At 41.6% G+C, this 27,292-nt stretch overlaps 1 protein-coding gene across 11 annotated transcripts in view; it reads right to left on the bottom strand.

The window, feature by feature from the left end:
* UBE2Q2 (ubiquitin conjugating enzyme E2 Q2) overlaps positions 1–26,708 on the bottom strand; it is a 61,626-nt gene extending 34,918 nt beyond the window's left edge. For 6 of the 11 annotated variants that reach the window (XR_002727803.1, XM_023197617.1, XM_023197622.1 and 3 more), the window contains exons 1-3: positions 25,187–25,742; positions 13,934–14,035; positions 8,056–8,160 (exon numbers count right to left, since the gene is read on the bottom strand). Coding sequence is in view for 10 of the 11 variants with exons in the window: in XM_023197617.1 (XP_023053385.1) it covers positions 8,056–8,160; positions 13,934–14,035; positions 25,187–25,366 (387 nt within the window). In the remaining variant the exon portion in view is untranslated. Of the gene's footprint in view, positions 1–8,055; positions 8,161–13,933; positions 14,036–23,430; positions 23,450–24,551; positions 25,036–25,186; positions 25,743–26,182 lie in introns of those variants that run through there. The other 5 variants (XM_023197618.2, XM_023197620.2, XM_023197626.1 and 2 more) reach the window with 5 other exon arrangements.
* Between the last annotated feature and the right edge of the window lie 584 nt (positions 26,709–27,292).

The following is a 27,292-nucleotide window of genomic DNA, read 5'->3' as shown; positions in this document are numbered from 1 at the left end:
AGACTCGGCCTCTTCCTTTTAGCTCAAGAGCTAGAAAGCTCACCAGCCACCACCTCCCCATCCTCATGCCACAGGAAGAGCACAGGTCTGCAAACCAGGAGGGGGAGGCCACAGCAGAAAAGAGTGACAATTCTGAAGACACTCAGATCAACAACAGATACTGATCAATGGTATATCTCATCTATAAATGAAGAGATAACCATGTATCACCAGTGAGCTGAAGAAAATTAGCAATCTGAAAGGAAAGTGCCAAGTCAAATAAGCACAAATGATCTGAAGCATTACTAATGAAGGAAATAAATAGAATTTAAAAACCTAATTGGGATCTCTAGCAGTAATTGAGAAGATACTGCATCCACAAAATAAACAGATTACTATGCAAGCACAATTCTACAAAGTAAAAATAAGATCCCCCCCACCCCCAAAAAACCACTTGTAGAAGGGCCAGAGTACTATGCACTTGACCCAACAAGGCATTTATGATTAAGAAAACCAAACAGTGACATTCCCTTAGAACAGAGAAAAAAAGGAGATGGGGGAAAAACAGAAGAGAAGTAAGTAAGAGAACAGTTAAGGGACATCAAAGATATAGAGATCTAACATTCATCCAGAGGATGAAGGGGAATAAAAAGAAAGAAAAGAGACAAGTGCTGCTGAGCTAAATAAAGACTTTAGAATATTAAGCAGCTCTGAATGCCCCAAAGGAATACTGAAGGCCTGATACAGTGGCTCACGCCTGTAACACTTTGGGAGGCCAAGGCAGGAGGATCACTTGAGCCCAGGAATTTGAGACCAGCTTGGACAACATGGTGAAAACCCATCTCCACAAAAAAATTTAAAAAATTAACCGTGCATGGTGGCAGAGCGCACCTGTAGTCCCAGCTACTCAGGAGGCTGAGGTGGGAGGACTGCTTGTGCCCAGGAGGTAGAGGCTGCAGCAAGCCATGATCACACCACTGCACTCTAGCCTGGGCAAGAGAGTAAGACCCTGTTTCAAAAAAAAAAAAAGGAATACTGAAAAGCAAAACCCCCACACTTTACAGTTACAGAGAAAATCATACCAACTACCAGAAAGAAAAAATAACATACACAGAAAGACGTAAGAATGAGATAGGCATCAGACTTTTCATTTGTAACAAATATCAGAAGACAGAAGTGTAAATAACTGGGAATAGACTCAATTATGAACTCAGAATTCTATATCTAGCTCCATCAATACAGGAAGCATATCTGTGTATGTTTACCTCCAGATTCTCCACACCAATGTGGAATACTTTATACAGAGTCAGATATTTGTTGAACAAATGATAACAGACAGTAAATATTCAAGGGACACTCTTCATACACATCCCTGCAAAGGCTTTCTAGGTAAAAAAAAAACAAAAAACAAAACAAAACAAAAAAACAGGATATTATTCAGAGATATACTTGAGGGGCAGGGAGCAGGAGACATAATACAAGGAGCAGCAATAAGCAAAGACAACATTGACACCAATAGTGAAGTCCAAACGATTGCTGATAATGCAGCTGAAAGGTCACAGGCCATATTCTCTGACCATATTGAGGCACTAAAAATAACTGAAAAGTCACCTGAAAATGCTTTTTTTTTTTTTGAGATGGAGCCTCGCTCTGTCACCCAAGCTGGAGTGCAGTGGCCAGATCTCAGCTCACTGCAAGCTCCGCCTCCCAGGTTCACACCATTCTCCTGCCTCAGCCTCCCGAGTGGCTGGGACTACAGGCGCCTGCCACCTCACCCGGCTAGTTTTTTTGTATTTTTTAGTAGAGACGGGGTTTCACCGTGTTCGCCAGGATGATCTCGATCTCCTGACCTCGTGATCCGCCCATCTCGGCCTCCCAAAGTGCTGGGATTACAGGCTTGAGCCACCGCACCCGGCCGAAAATGCTTTTTAAAAAGTTTTTTTTCCTAGATAACTCTTGAGTAAAAGAAGAAATTGATCCTCATGCCCTTAAGTATGTACCCCAGAGAAATGCTGGCACAGGGGTACCATGAAATACAGACAAGAATGATCACAGCAGCATTCGCTGTTCCTAACAACACTGGAAACAACCCACATGTCTGTATCTAGTCAAGGGGATAAATGGTAGGGTGTATTCAAACAATGGAATAAATACAGCAATGCTAAACAACTATAGCTACACAAAATAGGAACAAATTTCACACACAATGTTGAGCACAACAAAGATGAAATAATACACATAGTATGATTTTCAGAAGTTCAACAATAGGCAACACTACACTGTATTATTCAAGGATGCATACGTGAGTGATAACACTAGAGAAACGTAAGGAAAGATAAGCGTACAGAGGAACAGTGATCGGGAAGAAGCCTGCAGAAGGTTTCTATAGTGTGAGCAATGTTCCTTCTCTTCCTCTGGGTGCTGGCTAGGTGTTGGTTTCCAAGTATTCACTCTAATTATGTGTTACACTAAGCTTACGTTTTACATATTTTCAATACATGTCATCTCTCACAATAAAAAGTTTTAATAGTATGGCAATGTGAATGAATGATGGAATAAAATTACTTGGAAAACAGATTTTAAAACTTGTGCAATAAACTCAAACAGCACCCAAAGAAAATGCATACCCTTACATGTTTGTTTAAAAAGCAATTTAAATTACATTAATCCACTAAACCAGAAAAAGCAAAATAAAAAGGGGAATTAAGACATAAGCAAAAAATGAAAAAGAAAACACTAGATTTAAAAAATAAAACTAAAGGAGGATTCTTTCGCAAGACTAATACAATAAAACAGCCAAGCCTCTGAAAAGTAATCAAGATAAAGAAAACTTTTGAAGCGAAAATGGCATACAGCCACATGTGAATATGATGCAACAGCTTAGAAGTATACATAAAGCGATCATTTTTTTTAGAATCTACAGTTACTAAAACTGAAGAAAAGGAAAATCTGGAGAATACATAGAAAAAGGAAAAAGACAGTCAAAGACTCATCCTCCAGATTGGAGTTTTATTTAAACTATGGTTTCTCAACCTAAGCAATATTGATATATTGGGCCAGACAATTCTTTGTGGAGGGTTCTCCCGTGTGTTGTAGGATGTTTAGTGACATCCTCTCTACCCAAGAATTGCCAACAGCACCCCCTACCATGACCAGCTGTGAAAACCAAAAATGGCTCCAGATATTTTCAGATGTCCCATGGGAGGCAAAAATCTCCAGTTGAAAATTACTGTGTAAACTAGATCTACATTCTAGATCTTAGAAAAAAAGATGTAAGGCCGGGCGCGGTGGCTCAAGCCTGTAATCCCAGCACTTTGGGAGGCCGAGACGGGTGGATCACGAGGTCAGGAGATCGAGACCATCCTGGCTAACATGGTGAAACCCGGTCTCTACTAAAAATACAAAAACTAGCTGGGCGAGGTGGCGGGCGCCTGTAGTCTCAGCTACTCGGGAGGCTGAGGCAGGAGAATGGCGTAAACCCGGGAGGCGGAGCTTGCAGTGCGCTGAGATCCGGCCACTGCACTCCAGTCCGGGCGACAGAGCGAGACTCCGCCTCAAAAAAAAAAGAAAAAAAGATGTAAAACTTTCGAAGTCAGCCCTGCATACCCTTGATACTGAAATAAGAGCCTAAAAGGAAACAAAGTATAACCTTACTTAATATAGAAGTAAAAATCCAAAAATAAAATATTACCATATCCATTCTAATGGCATTCATTATAGAAATGCAAGGATGATTTAAAATTAGGAATTCACAAGTTAAATTCCTACATAGAATCGTGGGCATAATCATGAAAAACCAGCTAGCTCTCTATGCATTAAGTTCATGTGATATTCAGTGAAAAACACAAGCTGCAGATGTCCTACAGAAGGAAAAGTGAGGGGTCGGGGCAGTGGCTCACGCCTGTAATCCCAGCACTCTGGGAGGCTGTGGGCAGATCACAAGGTCAGGAGTTCGAGACCAGCCTGGCCAACATAGTGAAACCCCATCTCTACAAAAAAACACAAAAAATTAGCCAGGCATGGTGGCGCACACCTGTAATCCCAGCTACCGGGAAGACTGAGGCAAGAGAATTGCTTGAACCCGGGAGGCGGAGGCTGCAGTGAGGCGAGATCACGCCATTGCACTCCAGCCTGGGCGGCAGGTGACACTCCAACTCAGAAAAAAAAAAAAAAAAACACTGGCCAGGTGATCATAGATGTTTATAAAATATCAGCTGACTGTGGTGGCATGTGCTTGTAATCCCAGCTACTCAGAAGGCTGAGAGGCAGGAGAATCGCTTGAACCCAGGAGGCGGACGTTGCAGTGAGGTGAGATCGTGCCACTACACTCCAGCCTGGGCGACAGAGAGACTCTGTTAAAAAAAAAAAAAAAAAAAAACCCCGAAGGAAAAGTGAATACTGAACACATATTTCTCCCATCTGCTCTTTGTCCTGAGGCTCCACTAAAATTACGGTGAAGAATAAACACACAATTACAAAAAAGGAATGCGGTTATCAGCAGACAAGAACTCACCTCTAGACAATGACAGTAAATGGAAAATGGTTAATTAATGGAGCAAAGCCCACAAAGGTGGAGGTTAGGGGGATATCGACAACAAGGAGGCAAATTTATCTCACAGCACCCTGAAGAGGCTCTATACTCAGATACTAGGTACCCCAGAAAGCGAGACAGATAAGCAACACCGTAAACAGATTAACAAAAGCCTATATACAGAACACATTTCCCAGGCTCTGAAACACTGTTCCACCACATCTCCTTAAGCAGAACCCAAGCAAACATACATCTACCCCAGGCAAGAGAACACAGATTTCACATCCAGAGGAATGGAGTAGTTCCAGCCACCATTTATGATTGCACCAGGAGATAAGATAGAAGGGTAGGGAATAACAATTGGGAATCAGCCTAAATTCCCACTAAAAGCTATCAGTTGACAAGTCTTGGACACGAAGAACTCCCAATCAGTCTTTCAGTCTTTTTTTTTTTTTTTTTTTGAAATAGGGTTCCATTCTGTCACCCAGGCTAGAGTACACTGGCATGATCACAGCCCACTGCAGCCTCAACCTCCTAGGCTCAAGTGCTCCTCCTGCCTTAGCCTCTTGAGTAGCTGGGACTATAGGCAGGTGCCATCATACCCACCTAATTTTTTATTTTTGTAAAGATGGGGTCTCAATATGTTGCCCAGGCTGGTCTTAATTCTTGGGCTCAAGTGATCCTCCCATCTCGGCCTCCCAAAGCACCGAGATTATAGGTGTGAGCCACCACACCCAGGCTCCCAATCAGTCTTTCAGTACCTCTCTCAAATATGAACAAAAAAGGGAATTAAAAGACTACAAATGAGGCCGGGCGCGGTGGCTCAAGCCTGTAATCCCAGCACTTTGGGAGGCCGAGACGGGCGGATCATGAGGTCAGGAGATCGAGACCATCCTGGCTAACATGGTGAAACCCCGTCTCTACTAAAAATACAAAAAACTAGCCGGGCGAGGTGGTGGGCGCCTGTAGTCCCAGCTACTCCGGAGGCTGAGGCAGGAGAATGGCGTGAACCCGGGAGGCGGAGCTTGCAGTGAGCTGAGATCCGGCCACTGCACTCCAGCCCAGGAGACACAGCAAGACTCCGTCTCAAAAAAAAAAAAAAAAAAAAAAGACTACAAATGATGAGCAACATAGAATACATACTTGAGGAAAGGTTTAAAAAAAAAAAAAAAAGACCAAAATAAACTAAGAAAAAAATTATTAAAAAAAAAGATGCTAGGGAGAGGGTCAAAGTATCAAAATAGCTCCTTAAAGACACTTATGAATATATTACATCCATAAAACAAAAATAGAATATAAATAAAAAATAATCAGTGAAGAAAAGGTCGCTAGAACTCAGGGCTCGTCCTTGGATGGGCCCATCCCACAATGAATCTGGGTTGGCCCCAAGACTCACTTTAACCTACAGAATTTGGTAGAAATGATATTGGACCTGTTCCAGATCTAAGCCTTAAGAACACCTGGCAGTTCCACTTCTGTGCTTCTGGAAGCCAAAAATAGGAACTGACTACCCTCTTGGAGAAAGAGAAGCCACATGAAGAGGCCTGAGAGGATGACATGCTATGCAGAGAGGCCAGATGAAGAAACGCCAAGGCAGCAGACCTGTGGGCGAAGAAGCCATCTCAGATAATCCACTACAGCTGAGCATCCAGATGACCAGTCCCTGTCACCATCTAAACCACACAGTGAAAGGTGCCAAATGAGACCAGCAGAAAACCTGTCCAAGTAGCCCCATTTAAGTCATACAATAGTGACAGATAGGCAAATTTGTTGTTTTATGCCATTAAGTTTTGGGATAATTGGTTAAGCAACAATAAATAAAACTTAAAGTTATGACTGTCCAAATAAAATTTCCAAAAGTTGAAAGAAAAATATTCTAGATTTTAAAATTAAAGAAAAATAATTCAGAAATAATATGAGATACAAGACTCAAGACAAGAGGTCTTGAGTCCCATTAACAGACACTTCAAAATGAACAAATAAAATGGAAAGGAGAAAGTTAACAACAAAAATATGAGAAGATTCAAGGTTCCAGATTTGAAAGAGCCTATCCATAGGCCTATCCATTTGGTGTACTCAGTACAATGAGTGAAAAAAGACCCACACTAAGTATACTGTTGTGCTGTTTCAGCACACCAAGGAAAAGACAAACTCCTAAAAGCTTCCAGAGAGAAAGCCATGCATAAATGACTGAAACTCAGAATGGCATGAGGCTTCACCACCACGACTGGTTAGAAGACAACAGCACAGACTTTGAAATTCTAAGATAAAATTATCTTCAACCCAGAAATATATAATCAACCAAACTATCACTCAAGTGTGAGGGAGGGTAGAATATAACAGAAGTGAACATTGATGGGGATGTGCCATGCACCAGGCACTGTTCTAAATGGTTTACTTGTACCAACTCATTTAATCCTCATAGTTCCCCAAAAACATAAGTACTAATACTATTCCTGGTTCTCCCATTTTGCCAATTCAAAATTGATGCACAGAGCAATTAGGGAATCAGCCCAAGGGCATACAGCCAGTAAGTAGCAGAACCAAGATTCAAACCTATCTCGGTCTGGCTCCAAAACCCAAACACTGGACAGTATTTTTTCAGAAGCTACCGCTCAGAAAATGTACTGCTCCATGCTTTCTTAGGGTTTTACCTGAGAATATAGTCAGGAAAAATGAGAAAGGGTAAGCCACGAAAGATGGCATGAGATCCAAGAAACAATGGATCTACTGCAGGAAAGCAGATGAGAAAAACCTCAAGATGGCATCTGCACAGCCAACCCAAAGAAAAACCTGACAAGATGGGCAAGAGGAGCCAAAGGCTTCAGAAGAAAGGGAAACCTCACAGAAAGGGCTACAACATAATTTTTTAAATTAAAAATTACTATTATGAGGAAGATACTGCAAAACTAAAAGCTGCACCAAGAAAGGAAATATCCTATCCTAAATATTCTAGAAAACTTGGCTTTACTCTACAAAGTCCTAATGATAATTAGGGATTACTTACATGACTAAAGATAATATTTGAGAAAAAGGAGGTGAGTGATAAGTGGGTGGTATAAGAGCTAAATTATAATGTATTATAGTAAAAAAATAAAGAACTGATGCCTAAATAGGTAAATTCAGAATGAAGTTAGTGGTGGTGGTGAACTAGTGGAAATTTCTGTTGCTTGCAGGAGATAACTTTTGGGTTAGTTCTTAAAAAGCATAGATAGACTTAAGGAGATGACATTTCTAGGTGAAGGAAATTGAATAACCAAAGACAAACAATGAAAGAAGCAAGAGCATTTAGGGAAACCAGCAATATTAACAAAAAGGTGGTGGTAGGGAGAAGGGCAACTGTTTGCCTGTATAGTAAATACCAGCAGCTCCAAAGAATGTAAAATTTATTTTTAGTACCTAACACAGAACACACAAAACAATTCAATAGGAACAAAAAAGAAACTAACTTCTAAATAAGTTGAATAATGAAAAATCATCCTAGTTTGACTTTTGCTTGAGACAATTTATCTTAGCTCTTGAACACTAGAGAATTTTTACTTTACCTGACCCGTGGGTAGTGGTTGATCTAGCATCTCAACATCCAGGTGCTTAGGAAGGTTATATAATCTGCAGAGTTCACATATCAACCACTTCAATTGCTGACGAAGCTACAAAACACATTTCAGTAAATAAGCATTATGTTAAAGAGCCCTTAGAAGACATCAATAATGTTATGACTACTGTAATCAATCGAGTAGGAAATGAAAAAGTTTGTTACTGCTCAACTGCAGCTTACAGATTTAAAAAATAGTCTTTAAATATTTTCAGGATCCTCTAGTATAAGAAAGTTACTGTGGCTTGGGGTATAATCACTACAACTGATACCTAGCAGAATGACAACAATAAGGGCAGAAGAAGGAAGTTCCAGATATTGTCCAATTTCTCACTGCTAACCTGTTTTCTGAGAAACTTACAACTTCAGACAAGAGAACATTAATGCATTAATGAGGCTACCAAAAAAAATAAAAATTAAAAAAAAAAAAACAGAAAAAATAACCCAGACACACACAGGCAGTGCTGTTACAGATGGATTATAAAATTATATATTCCAGTCATATTCATTTACAAGTACAGAAGCAATGTGATCTAGTAGATAGAGCCTGGCAATCTAGATAGATGACCTTGGATATCGTATCTAATTCCCTGAGTATGAGTCTGCCCATCTGTAAAACAAAGAAGTGAAAACTTTCCCAGAATGGTAAAGATTAATGAAACCTGTAAAACACTTGATACTTAGTAGGTTCTTAAGTGTCTGTCTAAAAAATAACAATAATTCACTAGGAAAACTGCAAAGAATAACTGTAAATTTCCATGTTTAAGTCCAGATTGTTTTGTAAGCATATTTGCTTTAAACAAATAAGCAAGGTAAATCATGTGCACAAGTATGGTTTTAATTGTTTAAAATGTTTTTCAATGTATAAGGTGACTCAAATGGGATCTAATAAGGCAACTCACTTCACTTAGTTGGGAACAGTTTCCTAGGTGGCTCTGACCAAGAAAAGAGATGAAGAGAAAGAAGCAGGTTTACAAAGGACAAAGAAAGACAACACAAGATTAGAATGGGTTAACGAAGCAAAGAATAAGCCTTTCCAAAGTGGACAATGGAGCAAATGGAAATGAAGAAGGTTGAATGGTAAATTAGGATCCAACAAAAATCTTCATGCTGAAAAGGAAACCAAGCTCCAGTGTGGATTTGATATCCACCCAATATGCTCTATTGTGTGCTAAGTGTATAATGAAGATGACGCAAGACGATCTGGACACAGACCTAGACACTCTGACCTCTGGCACGTAAGGGGCTCCAGGAGTGCTGGAGAGAGAGGCAGCAGGGTAGTGGAGTCATACCAAGCAACAAGAAAGACAGGGTAGTACATTTTCCAGGAATTTCAATTTTCCTCCCTTCCCCCACACACCAAAAAAGCATCTGAGGGATGGGAGGAAGAAACTGAGATCACAGAGAAAATTGTAAGAGACGTTCAGAAGGTCAGGTCTTAGAAAATCACTAGTTTGGGGGGGGAGGTCAGAGAACAGTAGTATATAAAAGAACACTAAGACAGTTCCCAGGTTTAGGCATGGGTGACTAATTGGATTATTTCATTTTTTCCCCACTCACAATCACAAGGAGAATTATCGAGGAAAAACACGGGGCTGATAGAGTGCTAGGAAGTGGGTAAATGCAAATTTAAATGTCATCATTTTGAACACCCATGGCACTCCAAGTGAGATTCCCTAACATATATGATATACAGACAGATATATGGGTTTGAAGCTGGAGACGAATACAGATTTAGGAATCCCTAGAACAGAGGTCATGACTAAAGTAATTGGAGTAAAAGATTACTCAGAAAAAGCACAGAATGAGAAGAGAAGAAAAAAGTAGGCCAAGGAAGAAGAGATCGGAGGAGACCAAGGCAGGGTGATAAGATTAAAACAAGACAGTAACCCGATGAAAGTTCCATTAGATTATCACAATTATCACAGAGCCTGACACAGAAGCCAGTATTTTTTTAATTGTGTTCTACTATTAACAGTTTCCTGTACCCACCAGGAAAGAAAAAAGTATAAACAAGCATATAGATTGTTTTACATTGTATACTAAAGGGGCCAATTATACACAATATTTTATGCCTTGCTTTTTCACTTAATGTAGCTTAGAACTTTGCATATGCTCTTATGGAAAGACTGGCTAGCTGCTTTTCTTTCTTTTTTTTTTTTTGGCCTACAACAGAATATTCTACTGTAAAACTATACACTATAATTTTTATTTAACCAACTCTTTATTGGTGGACATTAAGAATGGAGGAACGAGGCCGGGCGCGGTGGCTCAAGCCTGTAATCCCAGCACTTTGGGAGGCCGAGACAGGTGGATCACGAGGTCAGGAGATCGCGACCATCCTGGCTAACACGGTGAAACCCCGTCTCTACTAAAAAAAAATACAAAAAACTAGCTGGGCGAGGTGGCAGGCGCCTGTGGTCCCAGCTACTCGGGAGGCTGAGGCAGGAAAATGGCGTAAACCTGGGAGGCGGAGTTTGCAGTGAGCTGAGATCCGGCCACTGCACTCCAGCCTGGGCGACAGAGCGAGACTCCGTCTCAAAAAAAAAAAAAAAAAAAAAAAAAAAAGAATGGAGGAATGTTTCAACAAGGGAACAATCAACAGTATCAAAATACTGCAGAGGGGTCAATTTGGGGACTAAGAGAGGTGCCACTAGTTTTGGCAACTAGGAGATAAATTTTAGTGCAACAATGAAGGCACAATCCAGATTACAATAACTTTAGCGAAAAAAGGTGAAGACACGTAGCTTATTCTCTTAAGAAACCAGGCTACGATAAACTGGCAGAGGCTGTAAGAGTGGGAGGTGAGTTGTTTTCTCCTTCATGTAAATACATTCACTTTATAAAAAACTAGGCCCAATGTTATATCCTATTTCATTTAACCTTAAGAACATGTTTACTTAATATTTTAGACACTGAAAAGTAATTCATTTTTGCTATTATAAAACCGTTATCTTTAGATCTTCTGAAGCAACTTCCTAAAAGGAGGTAGCAGTAACAGAACTATGTCTACCACTCTTTCCCATCAACCCCCTTGCTGGGGATGTAAACATGTGTCCACCTAGCTTTTAATTTTTACCTCTTACCTTCATTCATGGCTCTCCATACAAACCTTAACTCGTGTGTGTGTGTGTGTGTTTGTGTGTGTGTGTGTGTGTGTGTGTGTGTGTATATATATATATGGAGAAAGAAAGAGAAAGAGGGTCTTGCTATGTTGCCCAGGCTGATCTCAAACTCCTAGGCTCAAGCAATCCTCCCACCTCGGCCTTCCAAAGTGCTGGGATTACAGGCATGAAGGCATGAACCACTGTGCCAAGCCTCAGCCTTAACTCTTAAAATGTTTTTTTTTTGGAGACAGAGTCTTGCTCTGTCGCCCAGGCTGGAGTACAGTGGCACAATCTCGGCTCACTGCAACCTCTGCCTCCCAGGTTGAAGCAATTCTCCTGCCTCAGCCTCCCAAGTAGCTGGGATTACAGGTACATGCCACCACACCTGGCTAATTTTTGTATTTTTAGTAGAGACGGGGTTTCGCCATGTTGGCCAGGCTGGTCTTGAACTCCTGACCTCAACTGATCCACCCACCTGGGCCTCCCAAAGTTCTGGGATTACAGGTGTGAGCCATCACGCCCAGCCTTCTGTTCTTAAGAATAGATGTGTTTACACCAACTATAACTTATTTTGACAAAAATCAGTTGAGACTCAAACTTCCTCAAATAGTTTTCCTAAGACTATTTACAGAATCATCTGTCCTTTCCTTATTAAGTTAAAATACTACCTTCACCTTACGCTAAATTCTTATTTGCATGACTCTGGTTCTAAATTTCCATTGCCTTTATCTGTCTGGAACAGGGTTAGTACACAACATTTTATTGAACATCTGGTTGAACAAGTCTATTCTTCTTTTTTTTTTTTAATCATTTACTCTTTTAAACGTTAGAGTCATTTTGTTAACTTCCAAAAAATAAATCTGCTGGGATTTGTACTGAAATTTATTATATATACACACACACACACAGATACACGTATATACATATGGATATATATACGTATTATGTATTATATATATACATATATGTATACACACACACATACATATACATATTTTTTTTTGAGACGGTCTCACTCTGTCACCTAGGCTAGAGTTCAGAGGCACAATCTAGGCTTACTGAAATCTCTGCCTCCCAAGCTCAACTGATCCTCCCACCTCAGTGTCCTCACTAGCTGGGACTACAAGTGTGTACGGCTACACCCTGCTAATTTTTGTATTTTTTTGTAGTGACGGGGTTTTACCATGTTGCCTAGGCTGGTCTTGAACTCATGAGCTCAAGCAACCTGCCTGCCTCAACATCATAAGGTTCTGGAATTACAGGCATGAGCCACTGCACCCAGCAGAAATTACATTTACGAATATGAAGACATGGTGATAAGTGACATATTTATAACATGAGATCTGCTCATACAGGAACACAGAATGCAAATCTTTCCTTCCACTCAGCAAAACTGTCGTGTTCTTGATAAAAGTCCTGCACATCTAAGTTGATTCCTAGGTATTTAATTTTCGTTGAAATACTTGAAAAAATACTTTATCATTTGTATCGTCTATGTGATTATAGCTAAAATTGTGGAAAGCTATTAACTTTTATGTAACAGATCTTTTAACCAGTAATCTTAAAAACTCTTTTTTCCAGTTGGTTCCTCTGAATATTTTTAGGTAACCAATCATGTCAGCTGAAAATGATGATGATTATTTTTCTATAAAGACTTTATGATATCATGGGAAAATACAGAATTTTTTTTTTTTTTTTTCCTGAGACAGAGTCTCACCCAGGCTGGAGTGCAGTAGTGTGATCTTGGCTCACCACAACCTCTGTCTCCCGGGTTCAAGGAATTCTCCTGCCTCAGCCTCCCAAGTAGCTGGGATTACAAGCATGTGTCACCATGCCCAGTTAATTTTTGTATTTTTAGTAGAGACAGGGTTTCACCATGTTGGCCAGGCTGATCTTGAACTCCTGGCCTCAAGTGATCCGCCCGCCTCGGCTTCCTAAAGTGCTGAGATTATAGGCGTGAGCCACCGCACCCAGCAAGTAAATGTGTTTTAAACTGATATAAAACTATATAGAATATAACCTCAACTATTTAAACATATGTATAAAGTTATATGTATTTTACTAGCAAAGAAAAAATATATACTGGTAGAAAATAACCACCATGTCAACAGTGGTTATATTAGGTAGAGAAATTATGGGAGATTTTAATATTTTTTTCTGTCTATATTTTACTAATTTTCTCAACAATGGTTGCTCATGAGTTTTATAATCAAGAAAAAAAGTGTTAAAAATTTTTGCAACACAGAAAGTTATATTTCTTTATATACTAAAAACAAAAATACAACTTTATATTTGAATACCTTTGACTTTTGCTGCACTTACAGACCTTGAAAGAAAAGGCAATTCCCTCATACTAGTTCTGGTGTCATTCTCCCCATCTCTTCCTTCACTTCCACCTTGGTCTTTTTTCTGCTTCCCACCTTGGCTAGTGATCTCTGCCCAAAATGCTTGTTTGGCTTAGTGGTTAGAATTCAGGGAAAAAAGAGATCCCTAATTCGTAATCGAAATTAAGGTTATACATGTGAGAAATAAAAAAGAGAGACCAGGTAGTAAACAGAATTTGAAGGACAACAACAACAACAACAACACAAAACCTACTCTTTAATTCCTACAAGATTATAATCATTAATCATGCTTTTATATCATATTATCTCTTAACATTTAATTTCTATATGTAATGTTCATGAGGAAAAAAGAAAATAGCTTGGCTTATTTTCTTACCGAATTGTTGTTCTTAGTATCTTCTAGACCTTCCAGAACTGATGTCAGATTTGGGTCATCAGAGTCCACAAACCATATTGGTGAAGAAGATGGATAGGATTCCTGTGTAACACAGAGACACCTATGTTAAACATTTACATACAGACTAACCCAAATATGCAATTAAACCACACCACTAAATGGCAAGATGACCATGGATTTAAACAAAATGTATGGGGGAAAAGACAACACGTTAAAAACCATGTGAGGAGCCGGACTTTTGAGACAGCCATTCTCCTTGCATAGCACTGTCTGTTGCTATAGCTCATAGAAGTCAATGATTTTCTTCAACACTGGTAGGCAGCCTCTAAAATGGCCCCAATCACCTTCACCTCCTGCCATTCACTCCCTTGTAAAATTCCCACCCCGGACCTAGTGAATCACTTCTAACAAAGAGAATACAGCAAAAGTATTAACATCACTTCAGAAATTAGGCTACCAAAAGACTATGATGTCTGCCTTGGTCACCCTTCTCCTGCTCTTTCCATTGCTCCCTCTGATGGAAACCAGTTGCCATGTGATGAGGTGCCCAATGGAGAGGCCCACATGAGGTATTATAAAAGGCCTCAGAACAAAAGCCATCTAGAAATAAAGGCCCAGTCCAACAGCCTGTGAGACAAATCCTGCCAACATCTACATGAGTGAGCTTGGAGACTGATTCTCTCCTTATCCTGCCTTAGGATGATCACAGCTGCCACCAACACCTTCACTGCCTGGTGAGAGGCCAAGTCAGTGAACCCAAGATAAATTGTACGAAATCCTGACCCACAGAAATGGTGAGATGTTTGTTGCTTTAAGCTGCTAAATTTGTTACAGAGAAATAGAAAACTAATTCAAACACCATAAAATTCTAATGTTTTAACCTATCACACAAACGAAGTTCTACCAAGAAATGCCATTACTACATACATACACACACACACACACACACACACACACACACACACACGCATTTTGTTTTTAACCTCAAGACGGAGTCCTGCTCTGTGGCCCAGGCTGGAGTGCAGTGGCGCAATCTTGGCTCACTGCAACCTCTGCCTCCTAGGTTCAAGCGCTTCTCCTGCCTCAGCCTCCTGAGTAGCTGGGATAACAGGCACATGCCACCACGCCAAGCTAATTTTTTGTATTTTTAGTAGAGATGGGGTTTCACCATGTTTGCCAGGCTGGTCTTGAACTCCTGATCTCGTGATCTGCCCACCTCAGCCTCCCAAAGTGCTGGGATTACAGGCATGAGCCACCATGCCAGGCCCATATCTTTTTAAATACATGTGATTTTTTTAAAAAGCTAACAAACTAAGCATTATGTGCTTTCACCCACTAACAGACATTTACTCTGTTACTTTGTATGGTTTTCTATTATAAATTGGGGGGGAACCATTATTATTAAATATTAGCTTCAGAACAACTAGGTTCAAGTCATGGAAAACAATTTTGCAGAAACAATTTTAGGAAACACTGCTTTGAGAACTATAATCTGATTTATAGCTGAAGCCACAGAAACTGAGTATTTTTAAAGAATTTTGACAAATGTTCTTTTAAGAATAAGTTGTATTGATGGAGGACATCATTAATAATATACCTGGTCAATAATGAGTTATTTACTATTCTCATTCCTCTAACTCTTACGGTGCCCCAAATCTCTTTACAGGCTAAATGAGAAACTCTTCAGAATTAATCCTGTTCTTGAAGAACACTACTTATTGAGTACTGCATATTCTTATTCAAATTCTTCAGCACACGTTGGGAATACACCATCTGGACCACTTTTACTGTTTTAGTTTTTAGGTTTCTTTTTCCTTAGGCTAAAGAAACTGCAACTACACTTAGGATCTCATTTTATTAGGTTAGTATTTGTCTAGTAAACTTCAGCATAGGCCAAGAAACATATATGTTGTCACTCTGGACTGAAACCCCTCAAAACCATATTAAGAAAATTACAAAAACAACTGAAATCATGTTTTTAATCTTGTAGATGGAAAGATATGATACACTGTAGGTCTAAGTACTTATTTCAATGAGTTCCCAAAGTGGGGCCTCTCAGACCCCCAGGTCCAAACTATTTTTACAAGAATATTAATATGTTGGCCGGGCGCGGTGGCTCAAGCCTGTAATCCCAGCACTTTGGGAGGCCAGAGACGGGCGGATCACAAGGTCAGGAGATCAAGACCATCCTGGCTAACACGGTGAAACCCCGTCTCTACTAAAAACATACAAAAAACTAGCCGGGCGAGGTGGCGGGCGCCTATAGTCCCAGCTACTCGGGAGGCTGAGGCAGGAGAATGGCGTGAACCCGAAAGGCGGAGCTTGCAGCGAGCTGAGATCCGGCCACTGCACTCCAATTTGGGCGACAGAGCAAGACTCCGTCTCAAAAAAAAAAAAAAAAAAAAAATATTAACATGTTGACATATGCTGTAAGGGTGAAGATACAATGGTGGATAAAAATGCGGGCACTTTAGCACAAATAAAGGCGGTAACACCAAACTACTAGTAGTCATGGTATTCTTCACTATGCACAGGAAAGGTTTAAAAAGGAAGAGCAACAAAAGATCAGTTTCATTTAAGAATGTCTACGATAAGGCTGGGAATGGTGGCTCATGCCTGTAATCCCAGCACTTTGGGAGGCCAAGGCAGGAGGATCACTTGAGCCCAGGAGCTCAAGACCAGCCTGGCCAACGTGGTGAACCCCATCTCTACAAAAAAATACAAAAATTAGTTAAGCATGGTGGTTGCATGCCTTCAGTCCCAGCTACTTGGGAAACTGAGGCAGGAGGATTGAGCACAGAAGGTCGAGTCTCCAGTGAGCTGTGATCACGCTACTGCACTCCAGCCTGGGTGACAGAACAAGGCCCTGTCTCAAAAATAAAAAGAATATCTATGATAAAGCAGTGAAAATTTTACTACATCTTAATCCTTGAATATGTCTTTTTAATATTTCAAATGATGAAATGGGAAGTACACAGGAGCATTCCTACAGACTGCCTGAGAAAAAACCCTTGTGTAACTAAATCGTGAACTGAATTAACCACTTTAATAGAATACTATTTTTACTTGAAAGGATGATTGACAATGTTATTTCAACTTGGGTTTTCAGATTTTCCTCAAAAAATAAGATTGTCATTTCAAGGAAAACAACAGACAGGCCATAATAAAATTCAATAATAAAACAGCTAATAATAAAATGCAAGTTTTTGAACAAAAAATTAGAATTTTTGAAAACTTGTATACACCATTGTTTTCCAAGAATATCCTGATAACATTGATGGCAATACTGATGAATGTATTTTGAAACTGTAAAATCAAATGTATCAACATTTAGAAGATCTCGGTGAACCATTATTATCTAAATGATCAATGCATGATAATATCATGCAAGGGTAAAAGATCTAAAGTTCAAGAAAGACCAAGTTTTGATGGAGTATCAAAAAAGAAGCCTAGGCAACATGGCAAAACCCTATCTCTAGAAAAAATACAAAAAATTAGCCAGGTAAGATGGCCTACACCTGAATCCCAGGAGACTGAGGGTGCAGTGAGCTGTGATCACACCACTGCACTCCAGCCTGGGCAACACAGTGAGCCCCATCTCAAAAAAAAAAAAATCCACAATTATCTAAAATGGCCATTAAAATATTCTAGAATTTTTCTAACCAGGTGTCTGTATAAGATTAGATTTTGTTTACATTATTTCAAGCAAATATCATACAACAAATTAAATGCAAAAGCAAATGACAGACCAAACATCAATGAAATCTGCAAAAAAATGTAAGACTGTGCTACTATTCTATTTTTGGCTTAGAAAATTTTGTTTCATAAAAGCATTTATAACAATATGTGATGAGTTTTTAAAGAGTCAATGTTTTCAATATTTCTGATTTAACTTCTAGTGATAAACACCAACAGACATCTTACATAAACCAAAGCCCTTGGGTCCTCAATATATTTTCAAGAGTGTAAAGGAGTCCTGACCACAAAACTTTGAGAACTACTGCCTTCCCTTCCACTTTCCTTCCTTCCTTAGAATTTCTTCCTTGGAAGAAACATCCCTTTGCCATTCTATATTAACTTACATAGTTCCATTGAGACCAGTTTCGCTACCTCCTTCCCTCCCATCTTTCCACCTCCCTCTCTTGACACAAAACCTGACCAAAGGACTCGACCAGCCCACCCCATTTCCAGTGATTAGCTGTCAGGTGGGTTAAACCAAGAAAATCTGGGTTTTCCCTGAGACTAGACCTCTAGTTCCGAGAGATCTGGAATCATAGGGACAAGGTTGGCCACCTCGGTGTGGTCAGAATTCATCTTGCCTAAACATGAAGACTAAGTTATAACATGGATCTACAATATTGTTGAGTGAAAAAGCAGATTACAAAAAAATCTGATTTTTTTAAGGGAGAGGGAACATATATAAGCATCGGAGAAAAATATGAGCAGATAACTGGAAAGATACAAAATTCTAATAGTGGTATATTCTGAGTGGTAGAATTATAAGTAATATCTCCCGGTTTTGACTAAAATTTTTTAAATGTCTTACAATAAGAAGATTTTGTTTTCCATATTATAAAATATCCACCACCCCAGGAAACTTAACCTTCAGCACAAACTCTCCATCATTTTCAAGGTTTGTTCAGTTTAATATTTAAGACACAATCTACTTTGAAACACATCTAAAATAATGACCAACATTTAAACCTATGTATTAATGTTTTCGATCTTTCACATGCTTTAAGTTCTGTAATTTTGATCAGGTTAACTACACTTTATCTTGAAAAGATAAGTTTTCCTACTATTTCTCTTTAAAATAAATATGACCTACAATATGTCAGTTTTTAAACAGTGAATGGTGCTCAAAAATTCCAATACAAATTCAGGCAGTTTTCCCGTACCTAGAATGTTTAAGTGCTTCTAGCGCTGCTCTTTTTCACCACAGTTATGAGAACAGAGAACAATTATCTAAGCATCTAATTATTCAGGTCCTTTGTTCTCATCCATCCTATTAGTTTCATAGTAATTTTTTTTTTTTTGAGACGGAGTCTTGCTCTGTCGCCCGAGCTGGAGTGCAGTGGCCAGATCTCAGCTCACTGCAAGCTCCGCCTCCCGGGTTTACGCCATTCTCCTGCCTCAGCCTCCGGAGTAGCTGGGACTACAGGCGCCCGCCACCTCGCCCGGCTAGTTTTTTGTATTTTTAGTAGAGACGGGGTTTCACCGTGTTAGCCAGGATGGTCTCGATCTCCTGACTTCGTGATCCGCCCGTCTCGGCCTCCCAAAGTGCTGGGATTACAGGCTTGAGCCACCGCGCCCGGCCAGTTTCATAGTAATTTTAAGGCCTGTGAGGATGAAGTTGTCTGTGACAGCTACCATAAAGATTATTGTAAGTGGACAAATTTCAAACAAATTCATCACCACTACCATCCCCAACATAAAACTGTCTTAATACAGGGAAACACAACTGAAGATTAACCAAGCCAATCTCTTTACCTGTCACTGCTTAAGAAAAAGATTTTTTTGTCTTATTTAGAAGTAACTTTCTGTATCTATTTTTCTCCATAAATCCACTGAAATCATTGTGTGGCTCTATCTCAAGCACCAGCAACCAAAACTGCCTGCCAGAATGGTCAGTTTTTGTATCTTTCCAAATGTAGGACACAGCTATCTTCAGGGATTTCATAATTTTTTTTAAAAACGATGCACAAACTTCTTGAAGGTTCAGAGATATAGCAGTTGCAATTCTTCTGAAGGCTAGTTATGGGACACATTACTTTCATACTTTGTTGTTCAATAAATGTGGGGTGGAGAATGAAGTAAATTGACAGATTTAGCATATAATACCTTAATAAAATTCTAACTGCTCTGACAACAAAAGATACTTAAAATGCACACACATGGTTCCCTGCTAGTCATTTTACAAATAAACAACCAAGTAGCTAACCTAGAGCCCACAAAAGCAAAGTAAAATTTCTAACTCTTGTTAAAATAAAAATGCTTATAAACCCAAAAAGAAAATGCTTAAGTATTCAAACACAAGCAGCAAATTACAGCTACTGAGAACATCATTGTAAGCAAACTGAGGCACAGAAAACAAAGGTGCTGATGAGGATCTGAACCACCTAAGCTGCAGAAACCCACTGGATGGTTTCCTAGGTTCCAAGTCAGGATTATCTTTCAGAATCTTCTAGAAGAGATCACATAACACTGTTACAAAGGATCTGGAAAAAGGGACCCCTGCTTTATCACTCTGGCTCTCCAGTCATGCTTTACATTTGGCAGTGACTATTTCCATTCAACTCAATTCCCCACCCCTCAACTAGCTGACATTTATCAAATACTACCTTTTTCCAGGTCTAAGTAAGTTTAACCAAATTAAAAAAAAAAAAAAATCAAGATACTAAGGGATATGCTATTCATGAAAGGGAAACCTAAGTCTCCTCTTCATGTATCTGTTCCTTTCAAAGGCAGGGATAAAAATGGGGATGAGAGAGCATAGATAACCACTAGGAATTTGACCCTATATTATAAATTGGTCAGATAAATGAAAACAATGATTCTTCTGGAATGAAAGTACCACTTTGGTGCTTAACATGACAATTCTGATATTTCCAAATGCTTTTCCATGAATTGAATTTGGAAAGGTAATCTGTCCCAGGAGGGCAAACCAAAGAGAAAGTCTTAGGCTCCTTAGTCCAGGTTTATTTCCTTTGTATAACTTTGACTGGACTACTTTTTAATCACAGTAAAGACTAGAAAAATGCAAGATAAAGTTAACAGCATTGCTTTATTTCCCACGAAAAGCTGTTATAAAACATTTTCAAAATAAAGTGTTTTTCAGCTCCAAATGACACCATCACTTTTATATTTGTAGAACACAATATCATTGCCAAAGAGCTGTCCTCTATATGCTCTCTTGCAAGGCAAAAAATATTATCTACTATATACAGAAACACAGTAAAAGAAGTGATTTACTTAAGCTCCTAACTACTAAATAAAAGCTAAACTTCTCACTTTCTCCTGGATTCACAGCTCCAACATTTCTAAAATTTAGTATCTTGCTGTTGGGGGTACGCGCTTTTTGGCAATAATCAACAGAAATGTAATGAATCAATCAAAAAAAAGTCCCACTAAAAGCAGCCTAGCAAACAGCCACTTATGCAGAAAGGGTAATAATTTATGCTCTGCAAGTAATATAAAAAATGAAGTTTCATTTGTTTACTAGCTAATTTACTTACTGGGGGAGATTTTACATTCTAAAACAGCGATTCCCTACCAAGAGTGCCCAGATGCCAAAAAGTCCATAAAAGGAGTAATGGAGTTGCCAAGTTATGTTAAATACTTCAAAAGGACTAAAAGAAAGCCATATACTAGCTCCCAGTAAGGCTGCACAGGTTATTAAAACAAGCTGCTTTGCATTTCGGTGTGATTGTAACAACTAATTAGATGGCAATCAGGTTAATTTACTGAAGATGGAAAAACTATACTTAAGTTTGTGTAACAGGCAATGTTTCATATCATGGCTTCACAGAAAAGAATAAAAAGGACTCCTAGAGGTTGAAAAAGAGCACTCTTTTCCCTTCATTATTTAAGATTAGGACAAATTTATAAAACAGGAAAAGAATTAGCTCAATTCCTTTGGCCTACAGAGTAAAACATCTACTCTGTTCAGTCTTTTTCACTTCTTACACTCTCATATGAAGTCAATTTACACACTTCCTTCAAGCCCTTAGAGACCTTTTTGTACTACCCATGACAAGTTCTTGATGTTATCTCTGCACTTTTGACAAATTCTTAGCAGTTAACTTACAAGGCAATTAAGATTTTTGTTCAAATACAATATAGCTAGAATAGGGCCATATACTCAATATTTATGAAGCATTTATTGAGTGGAAAAAGCACAAAATATTCTCCCCTGCCACCATAAAAAAAAAAAAAATTTAAGGCTTACACAATACAGCGTAAGAAAACATGACAAAAGCAAAAATAGTAAGGACTAAAGATGGGAAGAAGGGGAAATATCAGCATGAACTAAATATGACCCAGAAGAGCCTTGAGGGATGCTCAGGTATATAAAGACAAATGGGGTAGGGTTAAGGGGTGGAGGCTGGGGGCACATTCTACAGGGGGAAATACAGCTGATACAGAAACCTGAAAGGAAAAGCCGGCAGAGCACCTGTACAGGACTCTTTAGGAACTAGCATGCACGTGTGTAAAAAACAACTTAGTTTCTCAAACATTAGAGAAACTGCATAAGGATGTTTCTTGGTAAGTATAAAGACGACAAGGCCTAGCATGTAGAACTCAATAAATAATTGAACTGTCTAAAGAGGAAAAGTTAAATAAGTCAAACTCATTACCTTTTAAGAGTTACAGCTTTAGAGAATAACAAATCATAAATCAAACCAAATCATTTGAAATCCAACCCCATTTTTCCCTTGATCTTTCCCTTCAAAGCAAATGCTATCGACATGAACAAGCCATGTAGATTTTATCAAAACACTCATCCATGTTTAAAAGAGTCTTTACGGCCAGGAACGGTGGTTCACTCGTGTAATCCCAGCACTTTCGGAGGCCGAGGTGGGTGGATTGCTTGAGGTGGAGTTCAAGACCAGCCTGGCCAACATGGCGAAACCCCGTCTCTACTAAAAACACAAAAATTAGCCAGGTGTGGCGGCGGAAACTGTAATCCCAGCTACCCGGAGGCCGAGACAACAGAATTGCTTGAACCTGGGAGACGGAGGTTGCAGTGGGCTCAGGTCGCACCATTGCACTCCAGCTGGGGCGACAGAGCAAGACTCCGTCTCAAAAAATAATAATAATAATAATAAAAAGAGTCTTTAACTTCAAAAGATACAAGCAGAAATATTTACAGATGAAGTGATCTGTCCGGAATCTGCTTCAAAATAATCCAAAGCGGAGTACAGATGAGGATTAGCCAAAAGTTCATCATTGTTGAGGCTGGCTACATTACACTGTTCTTTTGTACGTTTGATGTTTTTCCATAATTAAGAGTTAGCAGACATTTGTACTGAGCAGCTGCCATTATAATTATCTCCTGATAGTCTGTCATATTTCACTAGCACCTCAATTTTAATAGTTTCTACATAGCGGTGGGTGCCATTACACTAGTCCTCACCAAATCCCTCCTTGTACTGAAAGTGTCTCATTCACTTCTTGCTCCATTTCTGTTGCCACTGCCTAATCCAGGTCATCACTCCTTATCGTTATCTGCAGCAGACTCTTACCAGCCTCCAATACGGTTCTCGATGGGACACCAGTGGCACTTTAGGTGGGATAATTCTTTGCTGTGTCAGACTGCCTGAACGTTACATTTGATATCCCTGTACTCCTAGCACTAAACGCCGGCACAGCAACAAGACCACCCTAACCCCACTGGGATAACCACATTTCCTAAAGCCACCCACCGGAGAGAACCACTTCCAGTCCTGGATGGCAGTTACATTCTCCCAACTTACCTGAGTAAACTTAGTAGCTTCCCACGGCCTACAGATTCAGCCTCCTATCATTCAAACCAGCCCTACCTTTCCCTGGCCATGCCTCAACTTCTACCAAAGTAATCATCCTCGAAGCCATTCAGGCCAGTCTCCTTAAAACACCTGCTTCATGACAACTACTACACTTTGTTTTCCACTCTTGGAAAATCTTCCCCTTCTCCAGCCTATATCGCGGGCCTCTCAAGTCTGAGCATAAATTTTCTACTTCTAAGCAAACCACACTTTCTCAAGTCTCCGTGTCTTCTTTGGGTGGAGTTTCCCCAGTCTAAAATGCCCTTCCGCCAGTCTTCCAAAATTGTATTCACCTGTGGAAGCTCGTCTCTAACTGTCTCAGCCTCTCATCAAAGCCTTTCCCTGAAGCGCACCTCCCCCAAGTCAAAATTAGTTGCTCCCTTTGGCTTTCATGATGATACCATAGGATTTGTCACTTTCTTGAACTCTTCCCCCAAGAAAATGGGGTTCTGAAAGCGAGGACTGCTCCACTCAATTCTGCAACACTAGTACCCAGAACACTCAGACGTACTCATTCAGTAAATGAATTCTCTCCTCAGTACAACACTTGACTGCGTGGTTTTTTCGCTTTTGTTTTGTTTTGTTTTTTTTAAATGAACACACCACCTCCCCCAGATAGTCTGGCAACCATTTTAGGTCAATTATAACATCAAGGTTTTTTGCAAACGCCAGCCACACTGCAGACACTTGAGTACCCACTGACTCAACCAAAGGGAGTTAAAAACAACAGACTTGGTTTTAGCCATGTTTGAAGAGGAGCCCGAAACCACCACCTTGACGCCTACTATAACCAAGAGAATATTCTGCAGTTTGGACCAATATCCTAAATCAATTTCACGACGAACAGCCTCACAATGCACTTTTATGGAGAAAATACTTCAATTCCTTTATCAAGCCTTGGGTTTCTAATGAGCTTTCTGCTTAATGAGTAAGTTTTTAAAAGTGTCTTTTCAGCTTTGTGACATAAGTGATCTTCCGGGAAGCAGCCCTGGCGCGTATCTCCTTTCACCTATCCATTTTCGAGGCTTACACACAAAGGAGGGGCCACACGAATACACACTCAACACCACCTGCCGCATCGACGGTACTAGGCGCCTTTCCAGAACACAGCAGCGCGCAGCCAGGCCCGGGGAGAGGGGTCGCTCAAACAGCACCAGAGTCTGCATTCCAACTTTTCCTCCGTCAACGAGTCCATTCTCATTGTCAGTTTCCCCTTAAACGCAAACTTAAAAATAATTGGCTGACCAAGTGAGAACGAGGAAAATCTGACTGAAAAATGAGGCGTTAAAACTTATGAGCCGTTCCCTTTGCCGCCTGGGCTCAAACAACAGCCGGACCCGCGCCGCCCCGCCCCGCCGCGGTCCCGGGAGCAGGCCGGCTGAGGGCGGCCATGGGCCCCATCAGGGCTCGGGCCGCCGCGGACTCCCACCACGGGGCTAGGCGACGGGGACCGAGAGGGACCAGAAGCCCCCAAGCCAGCCCCGCGCGAGAAGCCGTAGAGACGCGCCCTCCGCCTCCTCCTACCCAAGCCTCTCTCAGTCCCAACAGGGCCTGGGCTGGGCCAGTCGCGGGGGAAAGGGGCGGGCCAGCCCCGCCCGGGGAGTCTGAGCCTCTCCGGGGCAGGCGGCTCCCCTTTGTCCCGGGACTCGGAGCGCCCCCTCGCCGTCCTCGCCCTGCCCCGCGGGGCCGCGGCCGAGCGCCTCACCGTGATATTGCAGTGGAGCGTGAGTGGCGGCGGCGGCGAGTGCGGGCTGCCTGGCTGCGGCACCAGGAACTGGCAGTGCAGCTCGTCCAGCTTCCAGCTGACGATGCGAAACTGCTCGTGGTTCTTGTCGAAGATGGACGCCAGGAACTTCAGCTCGGCCTTGAGCCCTGACACAGACATCTTCCCCTCATCTCCGGCGGGAGGGGCGCGGAAGGGGAGCCGGGCCCGGAGCCGCCGTCACGGCCGCGACAGCCCCGCGGGGCCGGCCTGGGCCGCGCTCTCGCGGCTCCGCCTCGTCGAGCGCGGCTGGAAAATGGCGAGGGGCGCTTAAGCCTCGGCGGGTAGCTGTGTGGCAGCCTGGGCGGCTGCTCCCTTTGTAACCGACTCCAGCGGCAGGAGGCTGCAGCCCCGCGGCTTAAAAGGGCAACAGCGACGCCGCCCCCGCTACCGCCTGGGAAAGGGCTGCCCCCACCCCGCCCCCACCCCGCCCCCTTCCCCCTCACCCCGGCGCGCCCTGCGCGTTCCCGTTTCAGCGCGTGCACGAGGCCAGAGCGCGCGCGCGCTCCCGGCCGCCCCTTCCTCGCCTTGACCCAGCTCCCTTCTGCCCGACCCATCTGCTCAGTTCCTCGCACCCGCGGACTGTAGTCTCGGGGCCAGCTGGCGCCCGGGCCCCAGAAGTAAGGGAGGAGCCGGAGACCCCCGCGTGCCCCCGCCTCTGGTCTGGGGCCGGACACGTGCGCGACCGATCGCGCCGGCCACGTTGGCGTCGCTGCAGACTCGCGCCAGCCCCTGGGGGCGGCTCCTCAGCTTGGCCGTCGGCCAGGCACCAGCTAACCTGACCGGGGGACCTCGTGGGAGACGCGGGTGCGGCCCACCCAGCGTTACCTCCGCTACTCTCACCCTAGTCCAAGCCGCCGCTTCGCTAGCCTGGGTTTCTGTGAGGACCTTCTCACCGGATTCGCTGCTCCCGCCTTTGCTCTCAAACCATCCATTTACCTAAGTCGATGGTTTAGCCCCTGCAGGCTGTTTCCTGGAGGTGTACCATGATTTCATCCTTTCCCTTAGCTACCAACTGTGTTCTGCCGTATATAGTCTCTCTCTCCCCACTTCCCTTGTTTTGCCCTGTTTCGCAAGCTTAAGATAACCCTCCACACCCCCACCCCCACCCCCATGGAGCCAGGGCTGCCCTTCATTTTCATTGAAATCTTAGCTCAAATATCGTCTCCGGGCCCCTGACCACCCAATTTCAAATAGTCACCGCGTCACATCGTCCTGTGCTAAGTTTTTGTATCAGTCACTGTCTGATCTTTTCCCCATTTATTCCTTGTCTCTGCCCAGTGTTAATGTGTGCAGAGCTGTATCCCCAGGACCTAGAACAAGACCTGTTACATAGTAGAAACCCGATATGATTTAATTGAATGCTCGCTCTTATCTGGAATCCCCACCACTAGCACAATTCCTGACACATTCTAGGTGCTCAAAAAATGAATAAAGGACTGCATAGCAGTTCAAAGGAATACATACCAATTTGGCAGAGAATAGTGTGTGCAATCATAAGTGCCAGAGGCAGGACCAGCTGCATGTGCGTCCAACCTATGTAGTTGCACAGTGCTCCCAGTTTAGAAGGGCTCCGAGCTTGGTTTAATACTCTGGTGTCGCCATTTTGAAATTCGTAATTTTTCAGAAAGGGTCCCCGTATTTTCCTTTTACACCAGTCTTACCTAGAGTTACCTAACCCTGGCACCTGTCTCTTTCTTCCTAATCTGCAAGAGGTCCCTGGGCTACTGGTCCCCTTAGATGACAAAATAAAGAACAACACAGGGACACATTAAGTCTACTGAAACTTTTTATTTCCATCTACTTCTGAGATGCTGTATCATGTTGTAGTCCTTCTTAGCCTTTACGAAGACAAATACACTCTTCCAGTTTATCTGAGTAACTTAGTAGCTCCCCACAGCCTACAAATTGAGTCTCCTATCATTCAAACCAGCCCTCCCTTTTCCTGGCCATGCCCCAACTTCTACCACCTTCTACCCCAACTTCTATCTAGCCTTTAAGAAGACTAAGATTCTCACAGACCCCTTGAGAATCTAATGAAAGCTATGA

This window comes from Piliocolobus tephrosceles, chromosome 6, assembly GCF_002776525.5.
Source record: "Piliocolobus tephrosceles isolate RC106 chromosome 6, ASM277652v3, whole genome shotgun sequence".
In the NCBI taxonomy this organism is placed as follows: Eukaryota; Metazoa; Chordata; class Mammalia; order Primates; family Cercopithecidae; genus Piliocolobus; species Piliocolobus tephrosceles.
Note: the sequence above shows the minus strand (reverse complement) of the source record. Positions and strands in the feature narration are given on the sequence as shown.